The sequence below is a fragment of the Convolutriloba macropyga genome, chromosome 12, assembly GCF_964194025.1.
Source record: "Convolutriloba macropyga chromosome 12, txConMacr16.3, whole genome shotgun sequence".
NCBI classification, from domain to species: domain Eukaryota; kingdom Metazoa; phylum Xenacoelomorpha; order Acoela; family Convolutidae; genus Convolutriloba; species Convolutriloba macropyga.
The window spans coordinates 13912790-13932044 of NC_134479.1; the positions used below are offsets into that span (position 1 = coordinate 13912790).

Sequence of the window (19255 nt, forward strand, 5' to 3'; positions counted from 1 at the left end):
CAGGGTTCATCAAGATACTTTTGTAGACGAAAAAATTTATATATTTTATGAAGCTCATTGGTTAACTCCGGATAAAGTCTAGCAGACATGTAGAGAAAAGACTCGAAACACAAATATTCATTTCATCAAATATACCCACGGATTCTTGATATGATCAGGAGACATCAGGTACAAAAGTCATCCTCTCATGATTTCCTGTTCTTTTAAATAGCTCATACCGACAGCCTATTGCGTGTAAAAACCGAACATTCAAAATCTAAGAAACCCAACATCCTGACAATTGCCTTACGTTTAAAACCAAAAATATCAAAAACCAAACATTTCTTATCTTTAAAACGGAACATACGGACAATTTTGTAGGGAAAAAGTAAACGTTTTCGTCGTTTTTGTCTGGCTAAAATCGAATATACCGATTGATTTAGCTTAAATAAATTTATCTATCGTTTTTAAAGGTGAACCTCGCAAGCTAAACTGCAGCTGGCTGTTGCAACAAAGCAACATAATCATGTTGGGTCAGACTATAAACCTGAGAGAGAGACTGGTGTCCAGATTTGCAGTCATGCTTCGCGAGGAGCTGGCCACTATATTTGTCAGATTCAAGAACAGCTCCTACAGTTTCACATATATCTGGGAAGCATACAAGAAGATTGAGATACTACGGGTGGTTCATACAATGCTCGTAGAAGGTAATGCAACTTTGCAAATCTTTTGGTTCTTCGTTATACATAGACTATTATAACGCTCAATTCTGTTATTTCAACTCTCTTGTATTCCGGCATCTACAGTCACTGACTAAAATCAAATTTTAACTGGACATTTGACTGGATTTTTTTAAAACTGTTTATTTCCGCGGGTAATTTGGGACACTCCATAATTGATATATTACGCCTTTTCTATTGTATATATAATTTGATGTCGACAGTCGAACACTTATTTGGCTTTAAAGCCATCATTAGTCCGAAAACCAAGCATCAAGCACACAAGTTCCTGAATGCAAAAATTATATTTACACGATGTAAAAAAACGGGTCCTATTATGTTTTGGTAGTTTATATTGGGTTTTTTGTTCTATAAAATGAGTTGATAAGGCCTACATTTGAGTCCAGTAAAAGGCCTTCGAACGTCGCAAGGACATGCTTCCCAGTGTCTCTTTATAATCCACCATTAACACGTATATTAACAATATGTTATTGACAGTATGATTTTTTTGACAGATGTAACCCTGCCAGAGTTTGAAACTCTGGTCACCGAAGCCAAAGCAACAGCTCTAGGAGACAATCAACCCTTCCTCCACCTTCTGATTAAGAAGCTGCAATTCTCAGTATTCCCTATGTTCAACTTCGACCTTGCATCGGGATCTGGCTACCTCAATCCAGACTTATGGAAAAGCCTGACCAGTTACCAGAACGAGGCGGGAACTTGGGTTTGCCCGCCGATGCCCGAATACAAATTGCGCACTTCTAGCAAAAAGACAACTTTCTGCGTTCATGCGTCGGAGTTCACAGAAACGTTGTTCTCGCAAGCTGTTGCCCCAATTTTTGAGGCAAAATTTTACACCATAACCCACGAACATTATGAGGCTCTGTTAAATCTACTTTCGCTCGAGGAAACTGCAATGCTGGTTCGAGAATGCGCGCGAGTTGTGATTGACAGCTTCTCGAAAACCGAAGTTCAAGGAATGTTCAGTTCGCAGCCAGTTCCGAGTGTTTTGTTCACACTTTGCCAACTGCGAAGTGGTATGGAATCGTCGAAATGCAACCTAGATCCGAGCATCATCGATACGAAAGCTCAAATCATTCGTGTTCACGAATCGTTTTGTCCGATTATCCTCTACCAGGATTTTGACTACCTGGTCGAGAGTTTAACCGAAGTGGGAAACATAATGATTTTCCTGTATCATTTGGAAAACCAGTTGAAAATTGACGAGGCAAGAGTGAATGTGTCGAGTGCTTTGTTCACGGATAGATACAATCAGCAAAAGTTTCTTAATGTTATTGGACGAGGAAAGTTTACTGAAATTAAAAAGGATAAGAGTAAGTATTAATTTTATAAACTCATTGAGACAAGTAACAGCAAAATCCAAGGGTAATTGGGGTAGGAAAAATTTTGAAAAAAACTAAGGCCCAAAATATCCAAAATAAATAACAAAGAAAATTCACAGGTGTTGACCTCGACGTATGAAAGGACAAAGCTCGAACGAAGTCTTATGGAAATATCGTGCTCAACCCAAAAAGTCTATGAAAAGATTTTAGATCGAACAGTATTTTTCATTACAGCCACCCCCCCCCCCCCCGCTTAATGGTCACAAAACGTACACGAATAGTGAGAGTGAATCGAAACTTCAGAGTTAATAGAAAGGAAATAAGAACCTTTCCAGAGTGGTTAGAAAGCAGATCAAGAAAATTTTGTGCTCCAGCCGTGAAAAGACCCTGCTCAGGAGACATATGTTGTGAAATGAAATTTCTCCACCCATCAAGAGACCGTGCTCGACATATAATGCCCATGCAAAGACGTTTGGCTGACTCATCATTTTATTGGACTTTAGAAAAGGCGCTCGACAGTGTTATTTTAGTCACAAAAGCTCATCCGCTATCGTTTTAGAGTCCCTTCACCGGTCGACTTTTTTAAAATAAATCTGAGCATAGATATTCCTTATTAATTGCTCTTGAACTAAGTTCATAGCAAATATTGTAAACGTGTGTGTCTTTTTTTATGCAAAATTTTTGCTTGACAATTTCGACTTTTCGAGTGACTTTTACGCCATTGACTTTTTGCGTTTCGCGTGATCTAAAATTTTTTCTCAACACAATTTCAAGCAGCTGAACTCAATTGGCGGCAATTTAATACTAAAAGTCAAATGAAAAGTGCTAAAAGTCCCCTATTGAACGTCTCATTTAGGCTCCCCCTCCCCCCCCCTCCCCCCCCCCCCCCGACTGACGCAGGCTGCTATTCATTAGAGCTCTCACTAGTCGTTCGAGAGCAATTCTTCCGACGTTTAGTCGGTTATGTTATTATCCTTTGATTGGCTCAACGTTACATGCGTTAGAAATGCACGCTCATTTTCCCGTTTTTTTGTTAAATCGAACATGCTTGGTACATGAAACTGCTCCGTCGATTGCATCTTACGACGGACAAACAAACTATCAAAAGTTTAAAATCTAAGTGAAGGTAAATAATTTGAATCATATTTGGAATTAAACAAAACTCCTAAGTGTCATGATAATAAATTTTTTGCTGTCCTCTGTTAGCGAAGAGTCAAACTGCGGTCACTAGCGCAAAAATCATGTTGTTTATAAACTTAGGAGATGCATGGGTATATTGTTTTAGTTATACAAAAATAACGAAAACTCTTAAATTATTCTGAACTATAACATTTCAAAATTTTCAAGTTTTTGTTATATTGGGTTATAGTTATAAATAAAAGAAAACAACGGCAAATTCGGTTTCAAATGGCAAAACATTACAAGAAACAACTCGTGCACTTGTTTTCTCATGATAACATTGGAAATGTGGAAAAAAAATAAAGAAAGCAACCCTATTAATGTTTCAAAGTTCAGTTATATTTGATAAAAAGAATTAGTCGTTGAACATTGTCAACGACCAACAAAAAGTTTTCTCATTCCTTCAAAACAATTTTCCGTAGAAATTTTTTCAATGGAGAAGACATACATTTCATACGTTTCAAACCAAAACTGCCTAAAGTACTCTGCTTATAAGAACTGAAATAACGAATCTTGCAAAACCGACCAATCTTCTTTATCGATTATTATAGACTCCTCTAGTCATGTCTAATTCAAAAATAAGGGATAAAGTGAAAAAAGTCATAGAAAAAGGGAAATATAAAAAAAACAGCTAGTTGTCCAATAACACTATATAAAATGTTTTCAAGAATGCAGACAAGTTTTTTGTTTGGGGTCGTTGATGGGTAGTCGCAAGCATTCTGTTGTGTGGGGGATAGCTAGGCTGCGGTGGGTAAATTGAGGGTAGGTGCAAAGTTAGGTGGTGGGGGGTCAATAGTGTAGACAGTGAAGAGGGACTGCTGTGGGACCAAACTGTCTAAAATTATTTTTGACCATGAGTTTTAATAGCTGTTCCTAATTTCCATACATCAGAAACTAATATATTGTTGGATTCGAGTCTTCAAAAACAAACAAAAAAGTTCAAAAACCTTTTCAAATTCCATGAAAAGAAAATATTTTTCAAGTAAAGAACAAACTTGGAATCCAAATTTATTATGCCCACCTTCTTTTTCTCCTCCAATTTTTTTACGCCCACAATTACAAACTAAATATTGCTATTTAGCACTTAGCTTTACAAAAAATTGAATATACGACGAGGGGGCGTAATTACGCTCACTAAGCCGAAACATAGTAGATTCCAAACCTGCTTTAGCTGATGATATAGCCGATAGAATCCCAGAAGTAAGTGGTGGGGTTTACTTGGGGGTGGCGGAATGAGAGCCACATTTTTTTGAATTGGATCTCTCCCGTTTCTGGCCCCAACCCACCTTAGTGGGTGCATTTTACCCCAATACACACATGCCATATTTCTCGCGTAAAAATTAACGGCTTAATGGTATGTGCTCTGTAACTCTGAGGGTTGCAAAACGTACGGGAGGCAGAGACAAAGGATATTCCCTAAATGAATTTCTAAAGAATTTATTTACCAAATCAACGCTCGTGGTGAAACTCGTCCCTTACAACAAATCTATTGATTCAAAAAAAATAATTGAATTAGAGGCTATACTAAAGTAGCTAGACTTACAAGGCTCTTACAAGTTAACCATTCGACTTACAAAATACGTACAAGTTAACACTTTGCACACGCACACACACATACACACACACACCACACACACACACACACACACACACACACACACACACACACACACAGACACAGACACACACACACCACGCACACACACGTGCGCACACACATACACACACATGCACACACACACACACACACACACACACACACACACACACACACATTAATCCGTAAAAAACGTAGCAAGACACGAATTTAAACGGATTTGGAAAATATAGAATCTGGAAAAGTGTGAATTGATATTATAAAAAATAGATATAAAAATGAAGGGCCACTAAATTATTTTGAGAAAATGCTGACAAATGGATCTCCATCAAAGTCAATATTTTGGGAATATTTAAAAAAAATCAATTGCGAAGAAGTTAATTAAGATCTACTGTTTTTTAAAAGAAATGCAAAAGGATCTCTCTTGCCATTTTCTAGCCATTTTGTCTACTTAGGTCAAATTGTATTATGTTATCCAAACAGAGCAACTAACTCCCACGTAATTTCTACTGTAAATGACGGAATGTTAAATTGAATTAACCGATAAGAGTTGTGGTCGACCGGAACGCACTTGCAAGAATCTTACAAGTTAGCCATTCGTCTTGCAAGTTCTTATTAGTTAACCATTCGAACTACTAGTTTTTACAAGTTAATCATTCGACTTGCAAGTTCTTACAAGCTAACCATTCGGCCTCGATCCGGGTATCTAAGATTGATGCTATGTTTTATGCATTTTTAAAATACATTCATGCAATCTTGCAGGACTTTTTGGCAAAAATTTTACATAATCATACCAGAGTGTTGCAAGATTTTTTGCATCTTCTTGCGAGATAATCATCTTGTGCAAGAACTTTGTACATTACGATCTTAAAAATGGATCACCAGAATTCAACTAGGAAAACACTCATTTTTCTTGTTGCTTTCGAAGAACTGATAGGATAAGAACTAAATAACTTTTGTTTGTTTATCTCCTCCAGGAAAGACTTATCTCCTCCAGGAATGAATTACTCGATAGAAACTGTAAGGAGAAATGCATGAAATGTTCTGCCTCCCCAGGCTGTTCAGGTTATGTAGTAAATTTTTTTTTATTTTTCAGTTGCTGAAGGCGGTCGGATTTTGGATGCAGAAAAGAAACGTAAAGTTGAACAGGAGGCAAATGAAGCAGCTGCCAAATATGTCCAGCAGCAGGCAGGCGTCCTTTTATAATTTTTCTACAACCCAAAATCAAAACTTCTTTTTGAATTCCTCAAGACGATTTGCTCTATCACTCACTCCCGGCCATTAAAACAAATTTATTTTAAAATTGGAAAAATCTGTTTTTTATAATTTCTTACAGCGACAAAAAAATTAAACCACTTACATCCGACAATTAAAGCAGTTACGTTTCGAAATTGAATAATAGCAATTATAGTTATAAATATATAGGATATATCCCGGGTCGAGGTTTGGCGGTGAATTTTCGTAAGAAATGAGGTTAAATGCGGTGAAAAAAAAATAATTTTCACCGCGTATTTCTTACATCTTTTTGCGTTGAATCGTGAATTATTTATTTTCTTCGCGTTCTCAGTATTCCTGCAAAAAAGGATCGTCTACACGCAGGTTCGAACCTCTGACCTCGTGAATGCCTTCAACTGCTTAGTCCACTGCACCAACTGTCACGTACGTCTTTGAAATTTCATGTTAATTTAAATTAGATTGAGTAAACTTTGGAAATCATATGCGGTGAATTTTGTAAGAAATGCGGTGAATTTTTGTACGAAATCCGGTGAAAATTTGTGATTTTTTTTCACCGTATTCACCGCTTTCACCGCATTTCTTATATTAATTTGCCACGAAAGTCGCTGCGGTGAATTTTTGTAAGAATTGCGGTGAATTTTGCTGTGAAATATTTATTTTCACCGCATTCACCGCAATCACCGCATTTCTTACAAATATTCACCGCATTCACCGCAATTCTTACAAAATTTACCCAAAAACCTCGACCCGAGATGGAAATGAATATATATCTTTGAAGAAGAGCTTATTTTTTTCTTTTATTACGCTTATATTAGGCTGCAAGAAGAAATGTATCCAAGATTCAATTGTTGATGTTGAAGTGGCTGAATACGTCTCATGAAGAAACCAAGACCCATTAACTAACTCCGATTTGTTGATTTTGGAGGACTAAGTATTATAAAACTTCAACTTATTGACAATTGTAACCTTGGAACTCCCATATATGAAAAAAATTGTAAGATAGAATTCTTTCATTTTTTAATAAAAATATAATCTTGTTTAATGTAATAAAACTTTCAATTATAACCCAGAAGTACTCCTAGACCCAATTGCTGCAACATTTTCAATGAGGGTTGATAATCCGTGGTATGAAACTTCTTTATTTATTTTCTATTTTCAACCAGGGTACGGTCAGCTTTCTAGTTATGATAAAGATGACAATGATTTTTTTCTTAAAAACTTGTCTCAACAAACTACAATATTAGTCTTTGATTATAAAGACTCCCATGAGAAAAAGATGAAAGATGAAATTTTCTTTCCTCATGGCTTCATTATTTTTCAAACTGTTTCCGATTCCAAATTTGGTCAATCAAAATGAACTAACAAATGCCCTAAAAAGAGCAGTTTAGGTATTAATTTTAGATCCATATATTTTTCAAGCATAACAAAATTGTTTTTTGCCAATTTTTGGTTTATCCAACTTGTAAAAAAAAACAAAACCTTTTTAGATGCAAGAAATGGCTATGAAAAATCTTTAACGAGGGAAAGTTTTCGATTTCTCGTTCCAACAAAAAATTTATCGTGTAATTCTGTTTATTTGATCAATCATTTAACCTTTACATTCTTCTCGTGCGAAAAAAAAACATCATGTTTTGCCACACAATTTTTCGAGGGAAAAGTGACACGCGGGAAAATTTCCAATAACTTGAAAAGTCGTGTAATTTTACACGATTCTCTCGGCCTTAATGTTACGATTATTCGCGTGAAAGAAGCAAAAAATTGTGTGAAAAAAACCCAATTTTTCGTGTATTAAATACAATTTTATGTAAATCCTACCTAATTTTTTCATATCGAAAGAGAAAATAATCGTTATTTTTCACAAAATTTTCCTTTCTCATTTTGTACAAAATTGTTTGGTGTGTTTTCAAGTGAGATTTTTGTGTGATACTACGCAAGAAATTGGTTCTATTTCACGGACAATCACCGTCTTTTCACGCAATTTTTCGTGTGATTCAAGCAAAAAATCATGAGGTTAAGGCCTAGAGAATCGTGTACAAATGTACGATTTTTCTTTTAATTGGGGTGCAGTTTCTGTTTTTCACATAGCCGTCAGAAACGTGTTCTTGATACCTTACAGGTGCTGATGAGTAAAAGATATGACCTGTAGTTCAAGAATTTTTTTTCCACCAAAGAGACCTTTCTTAGTATTGTTTTGATGGGAAAAAGAACTTAATTTAAAAAACCATTGATACCAAAATTAGGAGTCAGTTGAAACAATCGTCTTTTTTGAACGCAGATTTCTTTTCTTTTATTTTTAGTGGAAATCAAGTTGTTGATTTCTGTGTGAGATCATTTGAATGAAACTTAATTCAGCTAGAGACAAGAGTTTTCTAATTATTGAGCAGATAGTTTTCAAAAATTTTTTCTGTTGCATTCATTTCTTTTTCTGTTTCAGATTCAGTTGATCAACCGAATCAATATATTTGGAAATCTCGAGGACGATCAATTTGTTTTGAAACATTTACTCCAACAGACATTAACGGTAAGTTGTTGCCTATCGTGCATTGGTTTTTAATGAGTGACAAAAATTTGCAAAAATTCCCTGTGCAATTATATAGTTAATCATGCATAATAATACCAAAATTCTATAAAAAAATTCACTCAAAATTTTAAACCAATCGTGCATTTAATCTGCAGAACAGCCATCAACTTGGAGATCTGAGAAATTGCGACATTTCCCAGTTTTCGAAAGCGTCAAAAATCTTATCTCAAAAATGGAGAGAAATCTTTTTCTACTGCAAAATCTGTCTCAATGGAAAGGATCATAACTGGCATGAGGTTAGTTGCTTACTGATATGATTATTTTATTCTTTTTATTTTCTCAAAAACTTTTTACTCTAAATTTTTTTTTCAACCCAGGATAAATTTGAAACCCCGTATTGTATATTTTTCTGGACTAGCTTTGTAACAGCCTCGCTTTGAAGCAGGGCTTTTGCAGGTCACCTCAGCTGTTTTTGCAGGTCGCCTCAGCTATCTTACTCCTGATAGAAAATTCAACAAAACGGGTTTTTAAATTTTTCCTGCGTTGAAAAAGTTTAGGGTGAAAAAGTTTTCGAGAAAAACAATGAATAAAAATAATCATATCAGTAAACAACAATCCTTATACGATTTAAGCACTATTCCTTTTGTTATTTAAACATTTTTTAAATCACCTTGGCAAAATGAGCTACACTTGGCACACAATTACCTAAATTTGCCTTATTTTGATCACCTTTAAAACCATAACGCTCACCATTACAAATCTCTCTTTTCTGTAATAACAAGCAATTTACGGTTTTAAAAACATTTTAATGAACATCAAAACATCGATTCTTTTAGCTCATCATTTTTTCGTTTTTAATCAAAACTTAACTTATCTTAGTTTTCATCCTGAATTAAACTTTCGTTTGATTTGCGAAAAAATTTCAGACTAGACTGGTTCTAAATTTTGTATCATTTTTTGTTTGGCAAAATACAGCTACACTTATAGAGAAAAAAAGTATTTATTTTGTTATATATTGAAAGACTAGGACTGCTTGCTGAAAAAAAATATCGAACTGAATGTGCATTGAGATCTTAGCACTGTATTTGACCCTTATGGTTTATTAGTCCTTTGACTACGAACTAAAGAAAAAATTTTTTAATCTTTGACATCAAAAACTTGTCATATTAGAATAAAAAACTGAAAAAAATTGAACTTTAAAAAAATTAATAATTGACGCATATGTCACAATTTTGGACCTTCTAAAACAACTTGGGCATAATAGATTTTCACAATTAATTTCAATTTTAAAAATACACTTGTTTTTGTCAATGTGGTTAAAACGTGAATTAATGCTGATTTGCGTGGGTCGTAAAATTCATTGTTCAACTTCATTCAATTACTCCAGTTTTAGTTTCAAAATCGGTTTACAATTTATCGTCCGGACGATATATTGTAAACCCATTTTGAAAATAAAACTGGAGTAATTGAATAAAGTTGAACAATGAATTTTACGACCCACGCAAATCAGCATTAATTCACGTTTTAACCACTTTGACAAAAACAAGTGTATTTTTAAAATTGAAATTAATTGTGAAAATCTATTATGCCCAAGTTGTTTTAGAAGGTTCAAAATTGTGATATATGCGTCAATTATTAATTTTTTTAAAGTTCAATATTTTTCAGTTTTTTATTCTAATATGACAAGTTTTTGATGTCAAAGATTAAAAAAAATTTTCTTTAGTTCGTAGTCAAAGGACTAATAAACCATAAGGGTCAAATACAGTGCTAAGATCTCAATGCACATTCAGTTCGATATTCTTTTTATCAGCAAGCAGTCCTAGTCTTTCAATATCTAACAGAATAATTACGTTTTTCTGTATATTTGTAGCTGCCGATTAATGACTGTAATTTGCCCCTCGGAAAAGGTATCCAAGAGACCATAATATTTTTTTTCATGAGTAATCTTTAAATCTCCAATTTTTGTCTGAAACCCTCATAGGACATTGTTAAAATCATTTTTGAGTCAAAAAATGATGTTGCACAAAAAAAGTTTTATGATCTTGGATGGGCCATGAAAGTCTAAGGTCTTGGATATGGTATCCAAGACACCATAAATTTTTTTCACGAGTAATTTTGAAATCTCCATTTTTATCGTCTGAAATCCGCGTAGGACATTGTTAAAACGATTTTTGTGTCAAAAAAAAATGTTCCACAAAAAAAGTTTTTTGATCTTGGATGGGCCATAAAAGTCTATGGTCTGCGATATGGTATCCAAGACACCATAAATTTTTTTCACGAGTAATTTTGAAATCTCCATTTTTATCGTCTGAAACCCGCATAGGACATTGTTAAATTCATTTTTGAGTCAAAAAATGATGTTGCACAAAAAAAGTTTTATGATCTTGGATGGGCCATAAAAGTCTATGGTCTTGGATATGGTATCCAAGACACCATAAATTTTTTTCACGAGTAATTTTGAAATCTCCATTTTTATCGTCTGAAATCCGCGTAGGACATTGTTAAAACGATTTTTGTGTCAAAAAAAAATGTTGCACAAAAAAAAGTTTTATGATCTTGGATGGGCCATAAAAGTCTATGGTCTTGGATATGGTATCCAAGGCACCATAGAAAAAAAAATTATTGAAGGCCAATGGCAACTACGATATAATTGTTGTACTACGTGGTCCAAAAGACGTCCTTTGAGATCACTTTTAAGTTTTTGTATGGTCTTATGTATGGTATCAAAGAAGCCATACAACCATACATGTCTTACGTATGGTTTCCAAGAAACATTTACGGTGGTCATCCCGGGCCATTGGGCTTTTGTTCATATTATATAGTACTTCTGTATTTTCTACATTTTTGTCTTATCGAATATCTCACCTCCCCTCTTATTGGGTGAGTTTAAAGCAAAAGAGCTGTCCCATCTTTTTGGTCGACAGATATCTACAATTCTATTTAATACACGTAGAATCTGCTCTGGAAAGAATTTTTGATTTCGCATGAAATCTTTTTGCATATATTCAATTTATATTTTTCAGATTAAATGTCTTCTACAACTATAAATAACACACTGCGTTTTTTTAATGCCATTGAAAATAATATTACTACTGTATCATAAGTCAACATTCGGATCTATTTTGTCCCCCCCCCCCCGCTTTGTGGGAATATATGTTTTATGCGCTGGGCGTCATAAAAAACACTGGGGGGGGGGGGGGGGGGCAGAATAGATCCCAGTATTCTCACTTAGGGTGCTAAGTTTCTGTTTTTAGCCTCCCGAAACAGGCACCACATTCTTCGGCAATCTTCTTCTCCACTTGCAACAAGCAATCTTCTGTAACCCTACCTTAAATTTCTTCGACATCAAATCAGACCCTAACATGAATCATGATTTTGGAACTCTCGATCCCAATGAAGCAATTCCATTCCACTGGTTGTGGTCAGCTATTGTATTCGGGATGGCAAAACCCAAACCAAAAAAGCAAGAACCCATAGCAAGACGAATCAAGCAACAATACAGTGATGGCGTAACAGTTATGGGCTCTGTTTTGATTTCATTGGTTGGACAAACTGGCCGATTTCAATCCTCGGATTTGTGTTCGTTCATCAGAACTGTTCAAGAATTGAATATTTTGGGCGAGAAAGCGGAGTACCCTATGGTTCTGGAGGATTTCCCGTTCAGCAAAGTCGAAGGGAAAATTAATCTGGAAGCATACGTTTCACGAGCTACGGAAATTTCCGATATAAATGATGCTCATCTGACTTTTCTCAAAGGGTGTATGGGTTCCTTGGGTATATACCATGGCCCCCAAATAGGAGTTCATACGTTCATAGAGCCTATTTAAAAACAGGAGTGATTTATTTTTCTTAAATTACATATCCACGAAGAATAATTTATTGCAGAAAACTCAAATGCACAACTGTAGAATTCTATACTTAAAGTGTACATTTTGCATTCATTTTCTATATCGGATCTTCTTAACAAATTTCCCTGTAAAATGACAGAACATAAAGTAGTTTCCACGCATATTTTTGTTTTTCTGAACGACTTGAGCAAACTATGAGGTTAAACGTATGGTCTTTAGCTGATAAAAAACAAAGCTTACAGAATTGAAACTCTGCGGATAGGTGGACGTGCTTCGCGGCTTCCTTTTGATAAGCCATCAGTCATTTGCAAATTACAATCTCAGGGTGCATGATAAACATGGCTTCAAACAGATGTACCCTATGGCGCTCAGATTGACTCAACAATTTCTTAGGTCCAAGTTTATGCGAATATATATGCAACACTATTCCGGTATATCTTAAGGTAGATAGTTATCGATATTCGAAATAGAAAGGATTGTTAGAGCTATCCCTTAAATATAATGTAAATTTCTATCGCATACAAAATTTTTCATAGTGCATCTTTCATTCCAGTTTTTTTTTCCAGCTTAAAGTTCCAATTTTTAATTGAATTTTTGTCATATACCCTGTTCTGCTCCAGCGGACGCTTCAACTGGCCATTCTAGGTATAAAAACACCATTCTTCGCCAATATTTTTTATGCGACGATTTTTGCTCGACTTTAATAGTTGTTCGCAAGATTGGCTTGACCCGAGCCGATTAGTTTTGCCAAATTTATGTAAGACAAGGGTAACGGTCAATGACAAGTCAGAAAATTCACCGGAATTTTTTTACATAGTTTTGTTGTGATTGGGTTCAATCGTACGTTTTTAAGCGTAGATCTTACATAAATTTGCGTTTCTATGCGTAGATGTTACAAAACTTTGCATTTTTAAGCGAAGAACTTACATATTTTTTTGGTGTGAGTGGGTTCATTGGAACATTTCTAAGCGTAGATCTAAAATATATTTGCGTCTATAAGCGTAGATCCTCGAAAAATCTGCGTTTCGGAGCGCAGATTTCACGAAATTCTGCGTTTCTAAGCGTAAAACTTAAATAAATTTGCTGTGAATGGGTTCAATTATACGTTTCTTAGCAGCGATTTTACATACATTTAAGTTTCTATGCGTAGATCCCACCTATTGTTGCGTTTCTTAGCGTAGATCTAAAAAAGTTGTCTGTGAGACTACAACCACTGACCTCATCTCATGCGTGCTTGTCGTCTCCTCTACCACTTATCGAACGTAACTTACTCCTCCTAGGAATGACATTCCTCATAAGTTGACGCCATGAATCAACGCTAAATTCAACGCAAAATTATGTAAAAACAACGCTAGAGAAAGGCTAGAATAAGAAAGATCTACGCCTAGAAATGCAAATTTATGTAAGATCAACGCTAATTTCAAAGCAAAATGGCGTTGATATTAGTTTTGATCTTAAATAAATTTGCGTTTCTTGGCGTAGAGTTTAGAAAAACGACTACAAGAGACAGTGTAATTGACTCTTTTCTGTACAAATTTCGATTTAAAACCACGTCATAGTGGCCGGACTGAATTAACCTCTGATCAGACCATCTTAGGGCGCTTACATGTTCTCGGTGCACTCGAAATACAAGTGCTGAAAAAAACTCGAGCGCACTTTTGTCTGGACAATGACCAGGAATTTGACTGATCAGTGGTTATTTCAGTCTGCAACGGTCTGACTAGAGGCACATTCGAGCGCACACTACTCTGATCAGAGGCCGTTTGGAGCGTACTCTAGTCTGATCAGATAACGATTCGAGCGATTTTTTTATTGACAGACGCGTTCTCTGCCAAGAGTCAAAATTGCAGAAACAGTATGATAAGAGTTTCATCGAGAGTCGGATGGGTTCAGAAAAACTAGGATTCTAGCTGACAGCAACTGCTGGTCCCCTTTCGAAAAGATTTCGAACAGCTCTAGATCAATACGTTATTATGCAAATCTGTCCAAGTTCATCTATTCAGTCAAAAAGATGAACTAATGGCATACTCATTAAATTTCTTCTTCAGTACTTGAGTTTTATTTTCATTAGCAAGGTCTTTAGAATTGCTTTTTACTTCGTTGAATATACTACCGGAAACATCAATTTTCATAAAATGAATATATTGTAACAATTTTGAAAGATTTGTTCAAATTCACATCCATTTTCTGGTCAAACTATTTTGAACGCACTTTAGTCCAATCAGGGGTTCCATTCGACAATAGCCAGATTGGAGCCCACGCATTCGTGTTCGCAGTATATTCTGGTCAGAAGACAAATCAGTCTGGGTTGGGCTGATCAGAGATCCCTTTTGTCTGAGATGGTCTGATCTGAGGCCATTTCGGCCGAGAGCTCAGCCTGGGCTTTGTTGCACAACTAATGTTGTCAATTTTTGGGGGTTTGCTCATTTCTATCTTTGCCTTTTTTTGGAAAATATGCCACAGAAAGAAAAAAATTCCGAAAATGAGAAAGAAAGAAAAAAATCCGAAAATCAGCTATGCCGTTTTCGCGAGCTGAAACGCAAAAATTACCCAGTTTGAGGTCCCAGACGGAAGCAAGTACGTCCAGACCAAAAACGAGAGCACAAGGGGGAGTCCGGACAAAACCGAAACCGAACGAAAGTCTAGACATGAACGCTCGAAAGTCTGGTGAAATCACAAAAAAATCTGGACATGAATGCACAAAAGTGTGGATATGAACTCACTAAATTCTGGACATAAGACTTTTCCCTCTGGGGGCATTCTGGACATTGACATTTTTCGTTTGGGACGGTCTTTACATACTTGCTTTCGTCTGAGACCTCATCCTGGGTAATCAGAAGAGTTCAAACAAATAAAATATCAAGAAAACTTTTCTCCTGGTGGTATCAGTTTTCCGATTTAATGTCTGATAGTCAATCTCCTCGATTTAGCCTCGAAAAATTCAGTTTCTGGTGGAATTAAAGTTTGCTATAGAAACTTTTGTCTAGACAAATGCAATAGATAAACTTTGACAAGACGCTCTACTTATAAGAAGAAATTGTGAAGATTTTCTATAGGTTCGCTTGAAATTTAAATTTTATATATACCCCCACACCCTTACTCTCCCGGGTTGGCCCATCTTAAATATAATACTTGAGATCGTTTATGGCTCCATCCACGGTGGGCCAAATTTTCGTATATGATCTTACCATGGTATTCAAGATACCATAAATGGTCGGGTGTATGATATCTAAGATAGCCATTAATGAAAACTCTATAATTTCCAAGATCACCTTTAATGGTAACTCATGGTATCCAAGATGGCCATAAATGGAACGTGTATGATATCTAAGAAAACCATTTATGGAAGGCTCATAGTATTTAAGAAAGCCATTAATGGTCGGTTTAAAGAGCTCAATGATCTTTTTTGTCACAATCATTGACCAGAACAACGCAATTCATTTAAGAGTACAGTGTGTTTGTATGGAATATTTTTGAACCTTAAGGCCAATTTCAAACAACGGTGATCCGTCTTGACACTTTGCAATGTCGTAAAGATTCTTTTAATCTTGATCAAAAAGTAGCTAAACCAACAGAGGAAAATAAGGTAGATAATTATAATACATCCTTTGGCTTGGTTTTACTTTTCAAGCTTTGGAATCAAAACACTATTTGAAGTGTTTGAATCTTCCAATTAAAATAGATTTCAATGAGTATCAGCAGAATGATTAATGGTTACAATGCGTCTGTTTCATTGTTCAACTGTTTGAAATTTTGAAAAGCTTCCTCTCTGTTTGTCCCTTTCTCTTTGTACTCTTTGTACTAATTTAATTAGATGTGGCGGCGCAAATTGACTGCAATGAAGATAGTGAATATAAGTGAGTCGGCACATAACGCGTTACATAACCCGTCGAATTAAACACTTTTCAAGTACAAAATCAAACATGTATTTCATAACAAGGCCCCACCCAGGTTGAGGTCCAGACCCAAATTGGTTTATGATCAGACCCAGTCGAGCGCACACCCGTGTGTTCCCAGGCCAAAATTACAGGGTCCGGAAGGAAATTCGAGCGCAATACAGTCTGGACGATGGTCTGGAGATGGTCTGATCAGAGGTCGATTTGGTCTGAAAAGTCTGATCATAAGCGAATTCGAGCGCACTTGGGTCTGATCAGAGCCGACTTCGAGCGCAATTGGGTCTGATCATAACCTCTTCGAGCGCACTTATGTCTGATCAGTGGCGACTTCGACCGCAATTGCGTCTGATCATAACCTCTTCGAGCGCACTTGGGTCTGATCAGAAATGTTTTCGAACGCAATTGGGTCTGATCAGGGACCATTTCGAGCGCATTATTTTTTTTCAATTTTTTTTATTGAGAGATGATGGCTCTGCCAACAGGCAGCCACAAAGCAGCGTTCTGATAAGAGACCCATCATAAGTCCGATAGCTCTGATAAAAAAAGGAGTCCGGCTGATAGCAGAGGCAGGTCCCCTTCACAAGAAACTTTGATCAACTGGAGACCACGATGTTTCATATGGAAAGCTGTCTAAACTCATCCATTGAGTGAGAAATATACACTAAACTGCACACTAAATAAAATTTGTTCTGAACAGTTGGGTTTCGTTTTCTTTAGCAAAACTTTTATAATTGATTTTTCCTTAGATGAATTAAATAATGCAAGCATCAGTTTTTATGAAATGAATATATTATAGCAAAACTAGGAGATTTTTTCATAAGTAAAATTTTTCTCTGATCAGACTATTTCGAGTGCACTTGAGTCTGATCAGAACTGGTTTCGAGGGCACTTCAGTCTGATCATAAATGGCTGCAAGCGCAAGTGGGTCTGACCATAAATGCTTCGAGTGCAACTGGGTCTGATCATAACCTCTTCGAGCGCACTTGAGTCTGATCATAGTCTGATTAAGGTCTGGGCAATGGTCTGAATTTGAGTCTGGACCATGGTCTGAAGATGGTCTGATCAGAACACCTTCGGTCTGAAAAGTCTGATCAGAGACCTTTTGTGTCTGGAAAGTCTGATCAGAGATAATTTTGGTCTGGAAAGTCTGATCAGACGATAATTTGGGTCTAGACCTTAACCATGGCCGTTTCATTGCAATTCATTATATTTTAAGGTTTCAATTATTTCCAACTTTGAACAATAATATATGTTCCTATTAGATTGAAATGATCGACAATAGAATATGAACCCATGTATTAAAATTGGATATATTATGATTCGGCCCCACCCAGGTTTTGGTCCAGACCCAAATTGAGCTATGATCAGACCCAATCGAGCGCACACCCCTGTGTTCCCAGACCGAAATTATAGGGTCTGGAAAGCGGTTCGAGCGCACAATAGTCTGGAACATGGTCTGATTTCAGTCTGATCAGAGGTCAATTGGGTCTGGACGGTCTGATCATAGTCTTTATAGTCTGGACCATGGTCTGGGTTCGGTCTGATCAGAGGTCAATTCGGTCTGGAAGGTCTGATTCCGAGTGCATTATTTTTTCAATTTTTTTGTTTTTTTATTGAGGGATGTTGGCTCTGCCAAGAGGCAACAATAAAGCAGCGTTCCGATCAGAGACTCATCTAAAGTCCGATGACTCTGATCAGAAACAAGGAGTCCAGCTGATAGCAAATGCCGGTCCCCTCAAGAAGAAATTTTGGTCAACTGAAGACCACGACGTTTCTTGTGGAAAGCTGTCGAAGTTCATTCATTGAGTCAGAAATATGAACTAAGGGTATGGTAAATAAAATTATCTTCTCAACAGTTAGGTTTCGTTTTGATTAGCAATATTTTCAGAATTGACTTTTCCCTAGATGATTATAATACTGCAAACACAAGTCTTTATGAAATGAATATATTATAGCAAGTTTAAGAGATTTGTTCATAATTAAAATCTTTCTCTGATCAGACTATTTTGAGCGCACTTGAGTCTGATCATAGTCTGATTATGGTCTGGGCAATGGCCTGAAATTGAGTTTGGACCATGGTCTGAAGATGGTCTGATCATAGTCTGTTTATAGTCTGGACAATGGTCTGAATTTGGGTCTGATCATAAGCGCATTATAGTCTGGACATTGGTCGGGGTTCGGTCTGATCAGAGGACATTTTGGTCTAGAAATTCTGATCAGAGATCATTTTGGTCTGGAAGGTCTGATCAGAGGTAACTTCGGTCTGGAAAGTCTGATCAGAGGTCATTTCACTCTGCATAGTCTGATCATAGCTCAACTTGGGTCTGGACCTAAACCTGGGCAGTGGGCATTCAAATTTTAAGCTACAAAAGAGCACATGCTATTTTTTACATAATAAAGTGCTATAGAAAAAAACAAAGAATTTAAGTGGGGGCAAAGAAAAAAAAGGAGAGGCGAAACAGCATAGATCCTGGAAATTATTAAAGTACTCTTCGGTTACTTCTGACTTAAACGGTCTTTCTCTAGATCTTTAACTCTGCGTTTTTTATGTCCACTTAACATTTATCACCTCAAAATCCTTAGAATCAACTTGCATAATCATCCTCTAGATCTAGTGAACGCGATCGATCATCGTAAGGACGTAGTAACAATTTCGGTACTTCGTTTCGATAACTAGTTAACAAATGCGTCACGCTTCAGCATGCAGTAAGTGTTTTTCCAACTTGTTTCCAGACACGTGCATTTAACGCCAGGATATATTTGGCTTAATTCTGCTTCATACAAGTAAAATGGAGTCGCGATAAAGTAGTCCTATTTTCGTCCGATGAGATAAACTGGGGGCAAAAAAAACAGTGAACAGGACATTGGAAGGCCTTGTTCGGATTTTATTCTTATTCTGAACAAAGTTTGGCGCTCGGTCCTAACACTTACACAAAT

At 36.2% G+C, this 19255-nt stretch overlaps 1 protein-coding gene across 1 annotated transcript; it reads left to right on the forward strand.

Annotated features, from left to right (window-relative positions):
* The first annotated feature begins 457 nt into the window (after positions 1 to 457).
* Positions 458 to 12585, forward strand: LOC142351179 (cytoplasmic FMR1-interacting protein 2-like). The gene is made up of 5 exons (XM_075403300.1): positions 458 to 686; positions 1214 to 2032; positions 5914 to 6005; positions 8488 to 8574; positions 11829 to 12585. The coding sequence occupies exons 1-5, from the start codon at positions 506 to 508 to the stop codon at positions 12399 to 12401; spliced, it is 1752 nt and encodes a 583-aa protein (XP_075259415.1). The 5' UTR covers positions 458 to 505; the 3' UTR covers positions 12402 to 12585.
* The last annotated feature ends 6670 nt before the right edge of the window (positions 12586 to 19255 follow it).